The 17492-nt window shown below is 40.8% G+C and overlaps 1 protein-coding gene across 2 annotated transcripts in view; it reads left to right on the forward strand.

The window, feature by feature from the left end:
* The first annotated feature begins 24 nt into the window (after positions 1-24).
* LOC124145402 (hepatoma-derived growth factor-related protein 2-like) overlaps positions 25-17492 on the forward strand; it is a 63370-nt gene continuing 45902 nt past the window's right edge. The window contains exons 1-7 of one of the 2 annotated variants that reach the window (XM_046515154.2): positions 25-395; positions 865-941; positions 1625-1760; positions 4000-4095; positions 7587-7667; positions 8258-8389; positions 16591-16828. In XM_046515154.2, coding sequence (XP_046371110.2) covers positions 321-395; positions 865-941; positions 1625-1760; positions 4000-4095; positions 7587-7667; positions 8258-8389; positions 16591-16828 — 835 coding nt within the window. In that variant the 5' untranslated portion in view covers positions 25-320. The remainder of the gene's footprint in view (positions 396-864; positions 942-1624; positions 1761-3999; positions 4096-7586; positions 7668-8257; positions 8390-16590; positions 16829-17492) is intronic. The other variant, XM_046515155.2, reaches the window with a different exon arrangement.

Genomic DNA, 17492 nt, shown 5'->3' on the forward strand with positions numbered 1-17492 from the left:
AACCCATCTCGTCCTTTCACGCGAGATTTAGAATGTAAGGAAAATGGCGGCACACAAAGCAGAGTGTTGACCAAATTTCCACTTATAGATTCATCAGTCGGATTTTATGAGGACTTATTGCAAGGAAAGGACATCGTGTACATGAGAAAAGAAAAGTTGTCATCGGATTTTCGCAATATGGCAAGAAGATCGCATATATGTGCGAAATGCATTGCTGTCGCCCGCCTTCGTATTCGTGATGATGTCGCGGCTCTGTTTTAATTCCAATCTTTCTGCGTGAAACGCATTTTTAAGTTACTGGTACTTTGTTGACATTCATCATGGCAGGGAAAGAATACAAGCCAGGAGATAAAATATTTGCCAAAATGAAAGGCTACCCACATTGGCCGGCGAGGGTAAGTTTCTAAAAACGGAAATGATGTTCCGTGTCGCAAGGGACTTCCTGTTCGCTGACACCACGTGTGTAGTGGACATGTGGTTTCTGAAACCGAGCATCTAGTTGTCTTTATTTCTTGTTATACAACCAATGCCTGGTGTCATTATACTCGGGCTCTCCACCTAGACACTTCTTAGAGGCTGTCATTTGCAAAAACTTTTGTCAAGCCGAGTACTTGTGAGTTTCGTTTACACAAAAAAGTGAAAAACCCGCATTCGGTATTCGTAGATTATTCGTAGATTTTTTATGTTGCAATTGGATTAGAAAACAGTTGTTTGCATTCTTGAAATATCACCGCGTTTAACAGAAGACGCGGATGATGATTGGCCAATTCGAACCATTTCTAAATTTGTTTGTACAACATGAGGTGCCCTTGTATTTGAGCGATAAACGCCATGTGTTGATAATATATATATTTTATTTTTCAGATTGATGAACTCCCAGACGGAGCAGTAAAACCCCCCAAAGGAAAATATCCAATTTTCTTTTATGGTACACACGAAACGTAAGTCACTTGCGAGGACGGTAACTGTTGCCCTTCTTAAACTGCATCAACCCAAAGACCCCATTTATTAATTATTTATTGTACTTTAACGTTCCCGTATATGTGAACTTATTCATGTATATGTGGTTACAGAAAGTAGCTGTAAAAGGCCGAATGTGTTCATGTGTTACGAATTGATTTTGTTTTTTTTAGATCTTTGTGTACAGCTGTGAATCCCTGTTGGCGATATTATTGTACAGAAATCGTCAATATTTATATTATGTCACTGTTTTGCAAATCAAATTGTATCTATGAAATATTTATTCTACACAATTTTGAGAAAAGATTTTGTAATATATTGGTGGTAATTTCTGTACCATGAGCAGGGGCGGTCAGGTAGCCTAGTGGTTAAAGCACTAGCTCGTCACGCTGAAAACCCGAGTTTGATTCCCGTCATGGGTACAATGTGTGAAGCCCATTTCTCGTGTCCCCCGCTGTGATATTGCTAAAAGTGGCGTAAAACCATACTCACTCACTCACTCACTCACTGTACCATGAACATTTTGAAGGTAGACATACATTAAGAGAAATAAGGCGAGAAACAGGATCAGATGGTCAGGATTGCTGACATTGTTAGTACACACTCACGATGCCTATCTCTAGTTGAGGAGACTGTGTTTAACCATATTTTGTGATTGTGGCAGTGCGTTCCTGCTGCCGAAGGACATCTACCCATATGATGAGAACAAAGAAAAGTACGGGAAGAAGCATGCCAGGAAAGGTTTCAACGAGGGTCTCTTCGAGATCGAAAACAACCCAGATGTCAAGTTTAAAGCACCTGTGAGTAACGCTTGGGACATTGAGTCTCATCTGTATCGAAAACAAGTCTAAAATCAGTTACCGTATTCGATGTAATAAGCGCCCAGGGCGCTCTCAAAATTAGAAATAGGGGGCTCTTACTAGAATATTATTTTGGTGAAAAAAACTGAGTTGAAAGATAAATGAAATATTTATGTACGACAGATATATTTTTCAATAATTCATTTACCCATAATTAAGGGTGCATATAACACAGGAGTGCTTATTATACGCGAATAAATAGGTCTTGTTTACATTGATCAATCAGAAGGGGTGCTAATTGGGATTGTTCACTAGCCAATATCTTAGCAAATGGCACTGTGGGCGCTTATTAGAGCGGGGCGCTTATTACGTCAAATACGGTAATTGTAATCTTGACATAAACCATGGCTCGTTTGTCTTTGACCGTGCATTAACTAACTGAATTGTTGAACTTTTTTTTAACCATTTCATGAAAAAGTGTCGCCAGTGGGATTTCGAAACCACCAAATCTGAACCAGAGGCTAATAGGGATGTGCGGTTTTATCGGTATACCGGTTTATTGCAATACAAATTCATCACGATACGTATCGTGATACGTTTTTGGCGTATCAGTTTTTCCCTCATTATTCAAATTGTGACTGACATGTATATGCCATGATGTATAGTCTTACCTTATTAAATTAAAACAAAGACAAAACAAATGCTTCATACTCTTTATTTGATTGTAAATAAAAATAATAGTACAATTTATTAAAATTGGTTCATAATTTTGACCAAATTGTTAACATTGCAGCTTTCATATTAATATTTGTCAAAGGGATATGAAAAAAAGCTTTTCTCTTGGTAGAAATTATTTCCCAATATATTGCAATAATATTGCAATATGTTTTTGTCATATTGCAATATATCGCAATACACTTTTTGGTCCAACTCCCAACCCTAGAGGCTAACAAATGTAGTTTTCTACCATGGTAACATGGCAGCTGAATGTTTACATAAAATGGGATTGGCGAAATAGGATGGGAATTTTTACTCAGTGTCCAACCCAGAATTGAAATTCAAGGGAGACTTGTCCCCCCATCATGTAGAAAATAGGGGGGATTTTGAAAAAGTAGGGGGGGATAACTGCTTTCTTGAAAGATGTCTTATTTTGTATTATGTACTGGAACATCATCATATAAAAGTGTAACAGATCAGAATAAAGAACTGCTTTTTAGAATCACTAGGACCGGGATCGATTTCCCCTTCAGTTTGAGAAGTCATTACAGTGACTGTGGTTTCATCATTGTCTTTTTTAGAACATCTATTTTGATTAAAAAAGTCTGTAATGTTTTTGTTTTTGCGCGACATTTTCACTATCAAAAGATCGTATGCAATGACAGTCGGCGATTCATATTGTGTGATTTCAGAAATGAAACTAAAACGAACTAAAATGCTCAAAAATACTTCTAGAACTATTCAATATAGAATATTTATTTGTCTTTTAACATCTTGTCAAAGGTTTTTGATTACTAAACAACAAAATACAACATAATTTTGATCAAAGTTTTGATACACTTTCTACTAAACATGCTAAAGTACCGGTAAATTAAATTTCGTTTCCTATGCAAATCCTGTCTATAATTTATTCAGCAACCCAAGGGACGTATAACTCTTGTTTGAACTTCCGGTTATTATCGATCGGTTTTCGACAGTTGTCTACAATGTTTGCTGTGAACTGTCTTTCTTCGTTAATTGATTAAAGATTTAGTGAGTATTGAATCTAAAGGTAGGGATAAACAGCTGATAAAGTAAGTGACTGTACAAGAAATTACTGTGCGCGACTGATCGCGCTTTGAGGTTTTTTTAGGGGCGATTTGATTTTTTTTTTAGCGTGGATCGCGCAATCACGCGGTCTGGGTTGGACACTGTTACTTAGTTTAGTTACTATCTAAACATAGCGAAATCAGGTTAGGTGATTTTGTCAGATGGAAAACTTACAGGGCTGTTATCCCCATCCACCCCGAAACTTATGGAGATTTTTATCCGACATCCAACATTTGAACTGGTCCTTTAGAGCATGACTATAAACATTAGCCTCCAGATTAATTCAAGTGTGCTATGAGGCTGAACTTCATATCAAAATCAGCCGATTCTTTCTTGTAAGCTTACCATGTCGAATGTGGTACAACCTACAATTTCGAACATTTTGATGAGTTTATTTCCTGATAATTCATGTCTGGTGTTTCCATGGTAACAGACAAGTTCCGAGGAAGAGGAGGTGGAGGAGGAAGAAGAGGAGGAGCCTGAGCAGGAGGAAGTGAAGGAGAAGCCGGCCAAGCCCAAGAAGGCACAGGTACAAACACAAGTTGTTGACGACCTCGTGAAGATCTGGCTTAGAATTGGTCTTCAGCAACCTATGCTTGTCGTAACTTGTGAAAGGCGATAAACAGGAGCGGATGGTCAGGGTCGCTGATATAGTTGATGCATGTCGTAGACTGATGCTCATGTCAATCATTAGATTGTCTGGTTCAGACTCGATTAAAAGGTGACTATCGGGATCGGGTGGTCAGGCTAGCTGACTTGGTTGATGCATGTCATCGATCCCAATTGCGCGGATCGATGCTCATGATATAAATCACTGGATTGTCTGGTCCAGACACGATTATTTACAGGCCACCTTCATATGGCTGGAATATTCTGAATGCGGCATTAAACAAACACATTGTTGGACAAGGTTTCTTGCCCCTTGCAACCAGACATAAGATGTCACAGCTTCGCCTCCTTGCTTGGTGGTCCACGGAGGATGCATCCTCCTGAGGCAAGGGAGTTAACGGACTACAAAAGTGCAGTTTCCACCCTTGCAAAACTAGGCTGGAATTACAGCGTTACATTTTGGCTGGACTAACGAGTCTATGCATTGTCCAATCAAAATCGCGGTCCGTAAACTGCAGTGCTGATTTTGGTCTATTGCAGGATTTGCAACTCGGCGTCAACAGATATTTTACAACATATATTTTCCAAACCTTTTCATGTTTTTAATCAAGGTTGCTCACCTGAGTTCTCATGCACTTCACGAAGGGGGCACGGGTGGCCCAGTCGTCTGAGGCGCCGCGATTCGCTGTGCAGAGTTGCGTCCCTTGGGCATGCCAGAAACCTATGATTGTGGGTTCGAATCCCAGTTTGCCCCGATTGTGTTTCTAGGTTTGTCAGCACCATACCTGTGCTCGTGGGTTTCACCGAAGTGGTAAACGTCTGAGACCTGCATCACTCCGAGCTTTCCTCCCACATTAAGCTGACACACCGCGCTATAACTGGAATATTGTTAAATCAAACTCACTCACTCACTCATGCACTTCATGAAGTAAGACCTGTTTTGTTACAATATAGGTTATGGTTATCGATCAATTTGTCTTGACTGGGCGCTACTATTATGTTTTAAGCGAATGCTTTTGTTTGTTTAACGCCGCACTCAGCAATATTACAGCTATTTGACAGTGGTCTGTAAATAATCGAGTCTTGAGCAGACAATCCAGTGATTGATATCATGCGCATCGATCCACGCAATTGGGATCGATGACATGTATCAACCAAGTCAGCAAGCCTGAGCACCCGATCCCGTTAGTCGCCTCTTATGACAAGCATAGTCGCCTTTTACGGCAAGCATTGGTTGCTGAAGACCTATTCTACCCCAGATCTTCATGGGTCTGAAGTGAATGCAAGTGATATGAGAGGTGGAATCTGATTGGTCTATAGGAGGAACATTAAGCACATGGGGTGGTTTGGTAGCCTAGTGGTTAAAGCGTTCGCTCTTCACACCGAAGACCCGGGTTTGATTCACGACATGGGTACAATGTGAAGCTCATTTCTGGTGTCCCCCGCCGTGATATTGCTGGAATATTGCTTAAAGTGGCGTAAAACCATACTCACTCATTAAGCACATGTCTACGAAATTCACAGTTCGGGTTTTAAGAGTGTTTAAGTGCCTTACTATTATTCAATATTCTCCCAAACAGTAATAATGCCACAGATTATCCCTGACTAATTACTTTAAGAAGAATAGATATGGTCACAGTGATGACAATTATATACCCAGCTCGCTTAAAGTCCACAGGACGTTGAAGAGAGAAAACTCTGAGTGACCTTTCTTTTACAAATTACATGCAGTAAGTTTGACCAGAAAGAAAATGAGATGGCAAATTATAATATGATAAAATTTAAATTTGTGTAAACCATGCTAGTAGTATAGTCTAATTAATCCTAAGTCATTCAATCATTTATCATATCCCAATTGTGTAGATTGATACTCATGATATCAATCACTGGATTATCTGGTCCGAACTTGATTATTTACATGCTGAGGTCATATAGCTGGAATATTGCTGAGTGGCGTCAGACAACAACCACACTCGCACTCATGATTGTAAAACATTCATTAAGTCTTGTAAATGTTAATGCTTGAGAGGCACAAAGCCAGATTTAGAAATTGGTTCATTGGACAGAAATTACTATTATTCTCCCAAACAGTAATAATGCAACTAGTCGTCCCTGATTAATTACTTGAACAAGAATAGATATGGTCACAGTGATGACAATTATATACCCAGCTCGCTTAGAGTCTACAGGACGTTGAAGAGAGAAAATTCTGAGTGACCTTAATCTTACATGCAGTAAGTTTGACCAGAAAGAAAAGTGAGATTATAAGGTGATACAATTTAAATTTGTATGAACTAGAAATAGTCTATGAAACCATAGTCATTCAGCCATTCATCGTATCCCAATTGTGTGGATCGATGCTCATGATATCAGTCACTGGATTGTCTGGTTCAGACTCGATTATTTACAGACCGCCATCATATAGCTAGAATATTGCTGAGTGCGGCGTCAAACAAAGATAGTGATTGTAAAACTTCACTTGTTTCAATCTTGATGTTTGACAGACACAAAGCTAGATTTTATGATTATTTCGAAGGATGCAAATTATTATCATTCTCCCAAACAGTAATAATGCAACTAGTCGTCCCTGATTAATTACTTTAACAAGAATAGATATGGTCACAGTGATGACAATTATATACCCAGCTCGCTTAGAGTCCACAGGACGTTGAAGAGAGAAAACTCTGAGTGACCTTGAACAATGTATTAAAATTGCCTTTACAGGGTTAGAAATTAATTGACTTTAATACTGTAACCATGGTAACATTCCTATGAACTGAAGATGATGCTGTGTTACATTTTAAACTATGAATTTTGAAAAAATGATACTTTAACCAATTTGCAATGTGCGCTTAGTTTAGAATCGTAGATAAATCTGGTTGGATGAGATGGTAATGTGACGGTTCACCTTCTAGCGCCTCACAGGCAGCTTGGGTTATATACTCCCCAGTGAGCTGAGAATAAAAATCAAGCGAACAGTTTCATTGATGGGTGGGGTCAGGCCCGCTGACTTGGTTGATGCATGTCATCGTATCCCAATTGCGTGCATTGATGCTTACGATGTCAATCACTGGATTGGCTGGTCCGTACTCGATTATTTACAGACGGCCGTCATATAGCTGGAACATTGCTGAGTGCGGCGTTAAACAACAAACAAACAAACATTGATGGGTAATAATGTAGCTGGGTGTGCATTCACTTTTTAATTTTTTTTATTATTGTTATTATTATTATTATTCCCCACTGAAACTGACTCGAAGACTTAGCCACAAAGACAGGCACAGGTTCGAGTATGCTTCAGAGTTTTGCGACAGGCTGTTCTGGCGACTACATCTCTGTGCATGAATGGTGGAAGTGTATGGTGTTGTACTGGACAGTTGTTTGTAATATTCTCTACATCTGTCATTCTAGTCGAATGATGATGATTTTCAGAAGGGGAGACCACCCAAGGAGGCCAAGCAACCCCAGAAGAGGAAGTCGACAGCTGGAGGGGTGAGTTCATGGGGATTCTGGGTAGAATTGGTTGGTGACGTGTTTTGGTGCATGACATTGTAACCGAAGATGATTCCTGTTTAAACATTTCACCATCAAACTATGCTAATCTATTGAGACAATTGAGTGGCACGGGTGGCCCAGTTGTCTAAGGCGTTCAAACTCAGTTGAAACGTCAGTGAATTTTTTTTTTTTTCATAAGTTACAATCGCGGTGCAGAGTTGCGTCCCTTGGGCACACCAGGAATTTATGATTGTGGGTTTGCCCTAAATATGTTTCTAGGTTTGTCAGCACCATACCCGTGCTCGTGGGTTTCACCGAAGTGGTAAACGTCTAAGACCTGCATCACTTCGGGCTTTCCTCCCATATTAAGCTGACACACCGTGATATGACTGGAATAATGTTAAAAGTGACGTTAAAAACCCAGCTCATTCGCTCCCCGGGAAAAACCCAGCACCACCACAATTTCCACATTCACACAATCTCAACGTACACAATCCCACATTCACAAATTGTAGACGTACAATGGTGACCTCTTGGAAGTGATTTGACACACTGTTCCCCATGTTTATACCTGGTGTGTGTTGCAGGCCAAGGCGGGGTCGGCCAAGAAGGCCAGGCGTGTGTCGAGGTCAGTGTCCAAGGACTCCAAGGAAGAGGGGCGAGAGGAGGAAGACTTCGATGCCGGATCCTCCCCACCATCAGATAACTCGGATGATGAGGTGAGGGGATGTAAATCGGTCATTTGTCACGTGTGCTCACATCACAATGGCTGCACATGCTCGCTGGTGCTAACCTACCTCCAGATTGCTTGCTGAGGCGAAGTATTAGGGCAGTGTACCAGACTAATCCAACAAGTAGTAACCCGTGAAGATCCAGGGTAGAATAGGTCTTCAGCAACCCATGCTTGCCGTTAAAGGTAACTATACTTGTCGTAAGAGGTGACTAACAGGATCGGGTTGTCAGGCTCGCTGACTTGGTTGATGCATGTCATCGATCCCAATTACGTGGATGGATGCTCATGATGTCAATCACTGGATTGTCTGGTCCAAACTCGATTACTTACAGACCGCCGTCATATAGCTGGAATATTGCTGAGTGCGGCGTTAAACAACAAACCAACCCAAACCCCCAGCAAGTAGTTATGAAAACGGAGGTAATTATTAGGGCTGTGACGACACACCAAGAGTGTGATCCGTTACGATACCATACCTTGCTCATGATCCAATACATCACGATACATGTATCTGCTCATATCTGTAGTGTGTAACAATGTTTTTCATAGACAGGATATTCAAATACATGGCACACTGGTGATTTACAGTTGGCAGTGTCAAGTATGGCATAATGGATGAAAATATTTACTTTCACTACTAATTTTCACTACTAATTAGTGTTTGGTGTAACATTTATTAAAAATACATTTAAGGTAAGAATCGATACTTTTAACTCAGTGTGCAACTGTGATCGATACTTGTATTGGGAAGTGAAATATCGCGATCCACTGATGCATCAGTGTGTCATCCCACCACTAGCAATTATACATTATTTTCGAAACACTGCATCTGCTGCCGTCTTTTTTACTTTCCCGAGGGCAACTAAATCATGTGTTTCACCGGCCCGGCACTTTATTGTCACGAATCGGACACACTTATTGAACTTCCCTGCTTAGGGTTAGAAAGTTAACAGCAACTTAATAATAAGTGACAGAATGTGATAATCTGGAGCCTGCTTCCTGTTACATGTCATATTGCCCCAAAACTGGTCATCACCTTCAGCAACTGGGGGTCTGACTTGGTTGATGCATGTCATCGTATACCAATTGAGTGACCTCAACCTTTAACCATAATCAAATTTCATTTCTGTCACTAAACTTTGTTCTGAGGACTAGGGCTGGCTATCGATACAGATCATAGATATCGATAATCATAAACTAACTAACTATCGCTAAATATTGGAGAAGTAAATACAGACAAAAAAATCCTGGTGAGTGGCGAGTCTGATTTGGTAAATCTAAACTTTATTTCATCACGATAGTTTATGTAAGGTATAATTGATGACACTAATTTCATATCGATAAGACCCGTGAAGATCCGGGGTAGAATAGGTCTTCAGCAACCCATGCTTGCCTTAAAAGGCGACTAACGGGATCGGGTGGTCAGGCTCGCTGACTTGGTTGATGCATGTCATCGTATCCCAAATTGCGTGGATCGATGCTCATGATGTCAGTCACTGGATTGTCTAGACCAGGCTCGATTATTTACGGACCGTCGTCATATAGCTGGAAAATTGCCGAGTGCGGCGTTAAACAAAAAAACAAAAAAAAACCAAACCCCCAGCAAGTATTTATGAAAAAGGAGGTAATTATTAGGTCTGTGACGACACACCAAGTGTGTGATCTTATACGATACCATACCATACCTTGCTCATGATCCAATACATCTGTAGTGTGTAACAATGTTTTTCATAGACAGGGTATTCAAATACTTGGCACACTGGTGATTTACAGTTGGCAGTGTCAAGTATTGCACAATGGATGAAAATATTTACTTTCACTACTAATTTTCACTACAAGTTAGTGTTTGGTGTAACATTTATTAAAAATACATTTAAGTTAAGAATAGATACTTTTACCTTAGTGTGCAACTGTGATCGATACTTGTATTGGGAAGTGAAATATCGCGATCCACTGATGCATCGGCGGGGGGGGGGAGGGGTCAGACTCGCCAACTTGGTTGATGCATGTCATCATATACCAATTAAGTGCTCATGCCAATCACTGGATTGTCTGGTCCCGACTCAAAACAAGCAAACAAACATCCCAGCATGTTATGTTTTGACAGGAGGGGGGGGGGGGGGGTTGGTCACAGTGATGTCAAGTATAGCTCAACCGCTTCGAGTCCACAGGACTTTGAAGAGAAAAAAATCTGAGTGACCTCAACCTTTAACCATAATCAAATTTCATTTCTGTCACTAAACTAGGGACTAGGGCTGGCTTTCGATACAGATCATAGATATCGATAATCGTAAACTTACTAAATATCGATCAATTATCGATAAATATGGCGAGTCTGATTTGGTAAATCTAAACTTTATTTCATCACGATAGTTTATGTAAGGTATAATCGATGACACAAATTTCATATCGATAAGACCCGTGAAGATCCGGGGTAGAATAGGTCTTCAGCAACCCATGCTTGCTGTAAAAGGCGACTATACTTGTTGTAAGAGGCAACTAACCGGATCGGGTGGTCAGGCTCGCTGACTTGGTTGATGCATGTCATCGATCCCAATTGCGTGGGTCGATGCTCATGATGTTAATCACTGGATTGTCTGGTCCAAACTCGATTATTTACAGACCGCCGTCATATAGCTGGAATATTGCTGAGTGCGGCGTTAAACAACCAACCAACCCAAACCCCAAGCAAGTAGTTATGAAATTAGTAATTATTAGGGCTGTGACGACACACCAAGTGTGTGATCCCATACGATACCATACCTTGCTCACGATCCAACACATCACGATACCTGTATCTGCTCATATCTGTAGTGTGTAACTATGTTTTTCATAGACAGGATATTCACACTGGTGATTTACAGTTGGCAGTGTCAAGTATGGCACAATGGATGAAAATATTTACTTTCACTTCTAGTTAGTGTTTGGTGTAACATTTATTAAAAATACATTTAAGGTAAGAATTGATACTTTTAACTTTTTAACTTTTAGTGTGCAACTGTGATCGATACTTGTATTGGGAAGTGAAATATTGTGATCCACCGATACATCTGGGGGGGTGGGGGGGGAGGGGTCAGGCTCGCCCACTTGGTTGATGCATGTCATCGTATACCGTATTTTCTTGAGTATAGTGCGCACCCATGTATAATGCGCACCCCCCTCTAGCGGGTTCAATATTTTGGAAAAAAAGAAATTTGAATATTATGCGCAGAAAATTTTTACACCGTACCCTTTCAGCGAAGTCCGGCAAACGAACGGGTGCTGAGAAACTTCGTCAGTACAAATTCGAAATTTGAGATAAAAAACCACCAGACATGTTTATTTACCGTTTAAATAGTATTTATTGTTCTGCTAGGCATTGTTTTATATTTAGGGATTAAGATTACCTTGCGTATTTTCTCGTAAACTAAGCTGGAAACAGCAATCAGCTGTACACACGTTTTCTTGGAATCGACCGGTGATTCGGTCAAGACACACCCAATAATATAACTTTATAAGATTTTTAATGCAAGGATCGGCGACAATTGTATCTGAAACTATTTTATTTATCAGGAATAATATATTCCATTATTTTCTTAATTATATGCAACCTTTACTAAACATATTTAAAATAATAATAACCCTAAGCGAAGCAGCTGATCGCTATTGCCGGGTATTATTTTTTACATGGAACATGTCTGACCAGTCACCGTCAAGGCTCACGCGCACGTGATCGCGCGATCGCGAGAATTTCATGTTGACATAGAATCGTCAAACAAAAACAAATATGACTTTTAACGAGTCAAAGTATGTCATTTATGATACTTGTATCGATTCTCTGTCAACTAAAGTTTGTTTCAAGGCGTCAATAGCGGTATTCTGACCGTGGTTGCTGTTAATAACGGTGAGTTGTGCGATCTTCCGATCGCTTCACACACGATTTCGCCGAAATTAATAAAAACAATATTATAAGGAATTTTGAATAAAATCAATGAAATAAGTTACAAACATAAGTCCAGATATACAAAGAACACTTTTTATAGCCAGACAGTGTAATTATATGATTATTTTGCGTACTTCAGTATGGATTTGTTGACATGGTATTCCCGGTGTTTCATGCTCACGGTAATGTCTTTCCATGGGGGAAAAAAACATCCAAACTCATAATTCGTGTATAATGCGCACCCCCTTCCACACAGCTGTGTTTTTTGGAAAAAAAGTGCGCACTATACTCAAGAAAATACGGTACCAATTGAGTGCTCATGCCAATCACTGGATTGTCTAGTCCTGACTCAAAACAAGCAAACAAACATCCCAGCATGTTATGTTTTGACAGGAGGGGGGTTGGTCACAGTGATGTCAAGTATAGCCCAACCACGTCGAGTCCACAGGAAAAAATCTGAGTGACCTCAACCTTTAACCATAATCAAATTTCATTTCTGTCACTAAACTTTGTTCTGAGGACTAGGGCTGGCTATTGATACAGATGATAGATATCGATAATCGTAAACGAACTAAATTTCGATCAATTATCGATAAATATTGGAGAAGTAAATACAGACAAAAAAATCCTGAAGAAATCAACATATTTCACTCCACTGGTGAGTGGCGAGTCTGATTTGGTAAATCTAAACTTTATTTCTTCATCACGATAGTTTATGTAAGGTTTAATCGATGACACACATTTCATATTGATAAGACCCATGAAGATCCGGGGTAGAATAGGTCTTCAGCAACCCATGCTTGCCGTAAAAGGCGACTATACTTGTCGTAAAAGGCGACTAACGGGATCGCGTGGTCAGGCTCGCTGACTTGGTTGATGCATGTCATCGTATCCCAATTGCGTGGGTCGATGCTCATGATGTCAATCACAAAGCCTTGAATTTTCAGGTCCCTCTTGAAAAACCTTGAATTTTCAGGTCCCTCTTGAAAAACCTTGAATTTTCAGATCAACTTGGAAAAGCCTTGAATTTTCAGGTCGACCTTGAAAAAACTTGAAAGTCACCAAAATAGCTTGAAAAGCCTTGAATTTCTACAAAAAACTTTTAATAAGAGTATTAAAACCAACAAAACTGACAGTTCATGTACCAAGGATGTTTAAGTGTGATTTACCCATGTGATAGATTTGACACTTTGCCAAATACAATTCATGACAGACTTCAATTTATTTATTTGTTGGTTGTGAAAATCAATCTTGTTTGAAAATTTGTGATGTTCATACTGCTTTTTAGGTCTTATGACAATGGTACGATATGGTCTTACGACTTGTGTACACTGTACAGTATGCTGGATGTATAAAAATATTGACAGACTGAATCTAATGACCCAATGTGAAATGGCCTTTGTCTGTATGTTGTATTGCCTAGTTATTAATATTCATTTTTTGTTTGTTTCATGACTTTTGAACTACGCTTTGAAAACAAAGTTAACTTATGTAAGGAATTCAAGAAAACGTGGGAAATAAATAAATGAATAGATAGATGAATGTTTTTCTGTCAGGACCATGGTCACAGTGATGACAATTATAATCCCAGCTCGCTTGGAGTCCACAGGACGTTGAAGAGAGAAAACTCAGAGTGGCCTCAACCATGTGAAAGTATTTATTTAAAAAACCCAATCGGCCGCCTCCGTGGTCTTGTGGTAGAGCATCCGCCCGGAGAGCGGGGGGTCCGGTGTTCAGTCCCCGGCCGCGTCATACCAAAAGATGTTAAAAGATGGTACTTGTTGTTACCCTGTCTAGGGCTCGGCATAAAGGGGCTAAAACAAGGACTGGTCGGCTCGGAATCAGTATACTGTCAGTACTGAGCTGTATATTGTAGGGGGCACGGGTGGCCCAGTCGTCTAAGGCGCCGCGATTCGCTGTGCAGAGTTGCGTCCCTTAGGCACGCCAGAAACCTATGATTGTGGGTTCGAATCCCGGTTCGCCCCGATTATGTTTCTAGGTTTGTCAGCACCATACCCGTGCTCGTGGGTTTCACCGAAGTGGTAAACGTCTGAGACCTGCATCACTTCGGGCTTTCCTCCCACACTAAGCTGACACGCCGCGATATAACTGGAATACTGTTAAAGCGGCGTTAAACCCAACTCACTCACTCACTCACTGTATATTGTATATCTGGACCAGACGATCCTGTGGTCAATATTGTGAGCAACGGTCCATGCTGGCGAGATACATTAAAAAATCGACGAAAATATATTGAAATGGGGTCTGTAAATAATCGAGTATGGACAAGACAACCCTGTGATTGATATCATGAGCATTGATCCACGCAATTGGGATCGATGACATGCATCAACAAAGTCAGAGAGCCTGACCACCCGATCCCATAAGTCGCCTCTAAAGACAAGCATAGTCACCTTTTACGGCAAGCATGGGTTGCTGAAGACCTATTCTACATGTTCTACCCCAGAACTTCACGGGTCTTGTTTCATGTGAAGCAAATATTTATTGATGGGCCTATCAAGTTCACACCGGCACACATGAACAAAAAAAAGAAAATATGGTCACAGTGATGACAATTATATACCCAGCTCGCTTAGAGTCCACAGGACGTTGAAGAGAGAAAATTCTGAGTGACCTTAAACTTGAATCTAATCATATTGTTTTTAACATTTTATTGTTTTATTGGTTCATTATCAAACAGTCTTGAATGAAATCATTCAATCAGTAGCTTTGTCACCTGCTTTGGTCCCAGAATTGTACGATGGAGGAGACAACCCAATACTGAGTAAAATATATTCAATACCCAAAGAAAACTGAATACCTAATGTGAATAACAGCAAGTATGATTCTCTATGCCACTGTCAAGATCAGGGTTAGAATAGGTCTTCAGAAACCCATGCTTGTCGTGAGAGGCGACTAACGGGATCGGGTGGTCAGGCTTGGCATTGCCGGATGACTTGATTGATGAAGGGCGGTTGAGTAGCCTAGGGGTTAAAGCGTTCGCTCGTCACGCCGAAGACCCGGGTTCGATTCCCGACAAGGGTACATTGTGTGAAGCCCATTTCTGGTGTCCCCCGCGTGATATTGCTGGAATATTGCAAAAAATGGCGTAAAACCACACACACTCACTCACTTGATTGATGCTTGCCATTGTGTCCTTATTGCGTGGTTCGATGCTCATGATATCAATCACTGGATTGTCTGGTCCAGACTCAATTATTTACAGACCGCCGTCATATAGCTGGAATATTGCTGAGTGCAGCGTCAAACAACTAACCAACAACCAACCAACCTAATTGCGTAGAAAGATACTCGTGATGCCAATGACTGATAGTCAGCACTCTGGTCCAAATCTGCAAATACGTCACAGTGATGACAATTATAATCCCAGCTCGCTTAGAGTCCACAGGACGTTGAAGAGAGAAAACTCTGAGTGACCTTTATTTTACATGCAAGTTTGACCAGAAGGAAATGAGATGGCAAATTATGAAGGGACACAATATAAATTATTGTGGACTATGCTGGAAATACTGTCTTTGATCCTCAGTCATTCAGTATCCCAATTGTGTGGATCAGGACGTTGAAGAAGTCTAATTAATCCTAAGTCATTCAGCAATTCATCGTATCCCAATTGTGTGGATCAATGCTCATGATAGCAATCAGTGGGTTGTCTGGTCCAGACTCGATTATTTACAGGCTGCTGTCATATAGCTGAAATATTGCTGAGTTCGGCAATGAACAACCACATACTCGTGATTTTAAAATGTTGTAGTTCGACTGGCTCAAAGCTATAGTTTCAGTGGATATTGGTTGTAGCGGGAGGTTATTGGTTGCAGGAGGGGAATATTTATTGTAGGAGGGGAATATTGGTTGTCAGAGGGGGATATTGGTTGTTGTGGGGGGATATTGGTTGTAGTGGGAGGATATTGGTTGTTGTGGGGGGATATTGGTTGTAGTGGGAGGATATTGGTTGCAGTGGGGGGAATATTGGTTGTGGCTTGAGGATATTGGTTGTCGTGGGAGGATATCGGTTGTGGCTGGAGGATATCGGTTGTGGCTGGAGGATATTGGTTGTGGCTGGAGGATATTGGTTGTGGGTGGGGATATTGGGTGTGGCTGGAGGATATTGGTTGTAGTGGGAGGATATTGGTTGTCGTGGGGTATATCGGTTGTAGCGGGAGGATATCAGTTGTAGCGGGAGGATATTGGTTGTAGCAGGAAGGAATCTAGAGCTACTGTTACTTACTGGAATATTCATGTTGCAGGACTTTGCGGAAGAGAAGAAAGTCAAAGGGAAACGAGGAAGGCCATCCACCGGCGCTGGGCGGGGGAGGAGGAAGTCAAAGGCTGCATCGGACAGCGAGAGCGGCGACAACGATGAAGACGAGGAGGCGGAGGAGGATGCAGCGGAGGAGGAGGAAGAGAAACCCAAGGCAAAGGCTAAAGCTAAACCCAAGAAAGAAACCCCCAAACCTGCTGCCAAGAAGGCTGCCCCCAAGAAAGGTAGTCATTTAATCTCCCTGGTTGTAACTGGAAGTACTGTGTTGTAGTTGGATGAAATTGTAGCTGAAGGGAGTTGGCTGGAGCCAGGAGGAAATGGTTGTAATTGATAGGAATTGGTTGTAGCTGATGGGAATTGGTTGTAGCTGATGGGAATTGGTTGTAGCTGATGGGAATTGGTTGTAAATGATGGGAATTGGTTGTAAATGATGGGAATTGGTTGTAAATGATAGTCCTGAATTGGTTGTAGCTGATGGGAATTGGTTGTAGCTGATGGGAATTGGTTGTAGCTGATGGGAATTGGCTTGAGTCAGCGTAAAATGGTTGTAATTGATAGGAATTGGTTGTAGCTGATGGGAATTGGTTGTAGCTGATGGGAATTGGTTGTAGCTGATGGGAATTGGTTGTAAATGATGGGAATTGGTTGTAAATGATAGTCCTGAATTGGTTGTAGCTGATGGGAATTGGCTTGAGTCAGCGTAAAATGGTTGTAATTGATAGGAATTGGTTGTAATTGATAGGAATTGGTTGTAGCTGATGGGAATTGGTTGCAGCTGATGGGAATTGGTTGCAGCTGATGGGAATTGGTTGTAGCTGATGGGAATTGGTTGTAGCTGATGGGAATTGGTTGTAAATGATAGGAATTGGTTGTAGCTGATGAGAATTG

The sequence above is a fragment of the Haliotis rufescens genome, unplaced genomic scaffold (genome assembly GCF_023055435.1).
Source record: "Haliotis rufescens isolate VD_foot unplaced genomic scaffold, xgHalRufe1.0.p SCAF_14, whole genome shotgun sequence".
In the NCBI taxonomy this organism is placed as follows: Eukaryota; Metazoa; Mollusca; class Gastropoda; order Lepetellida; family Haliotidae; genus Haliotis; species Haliotis rufescens.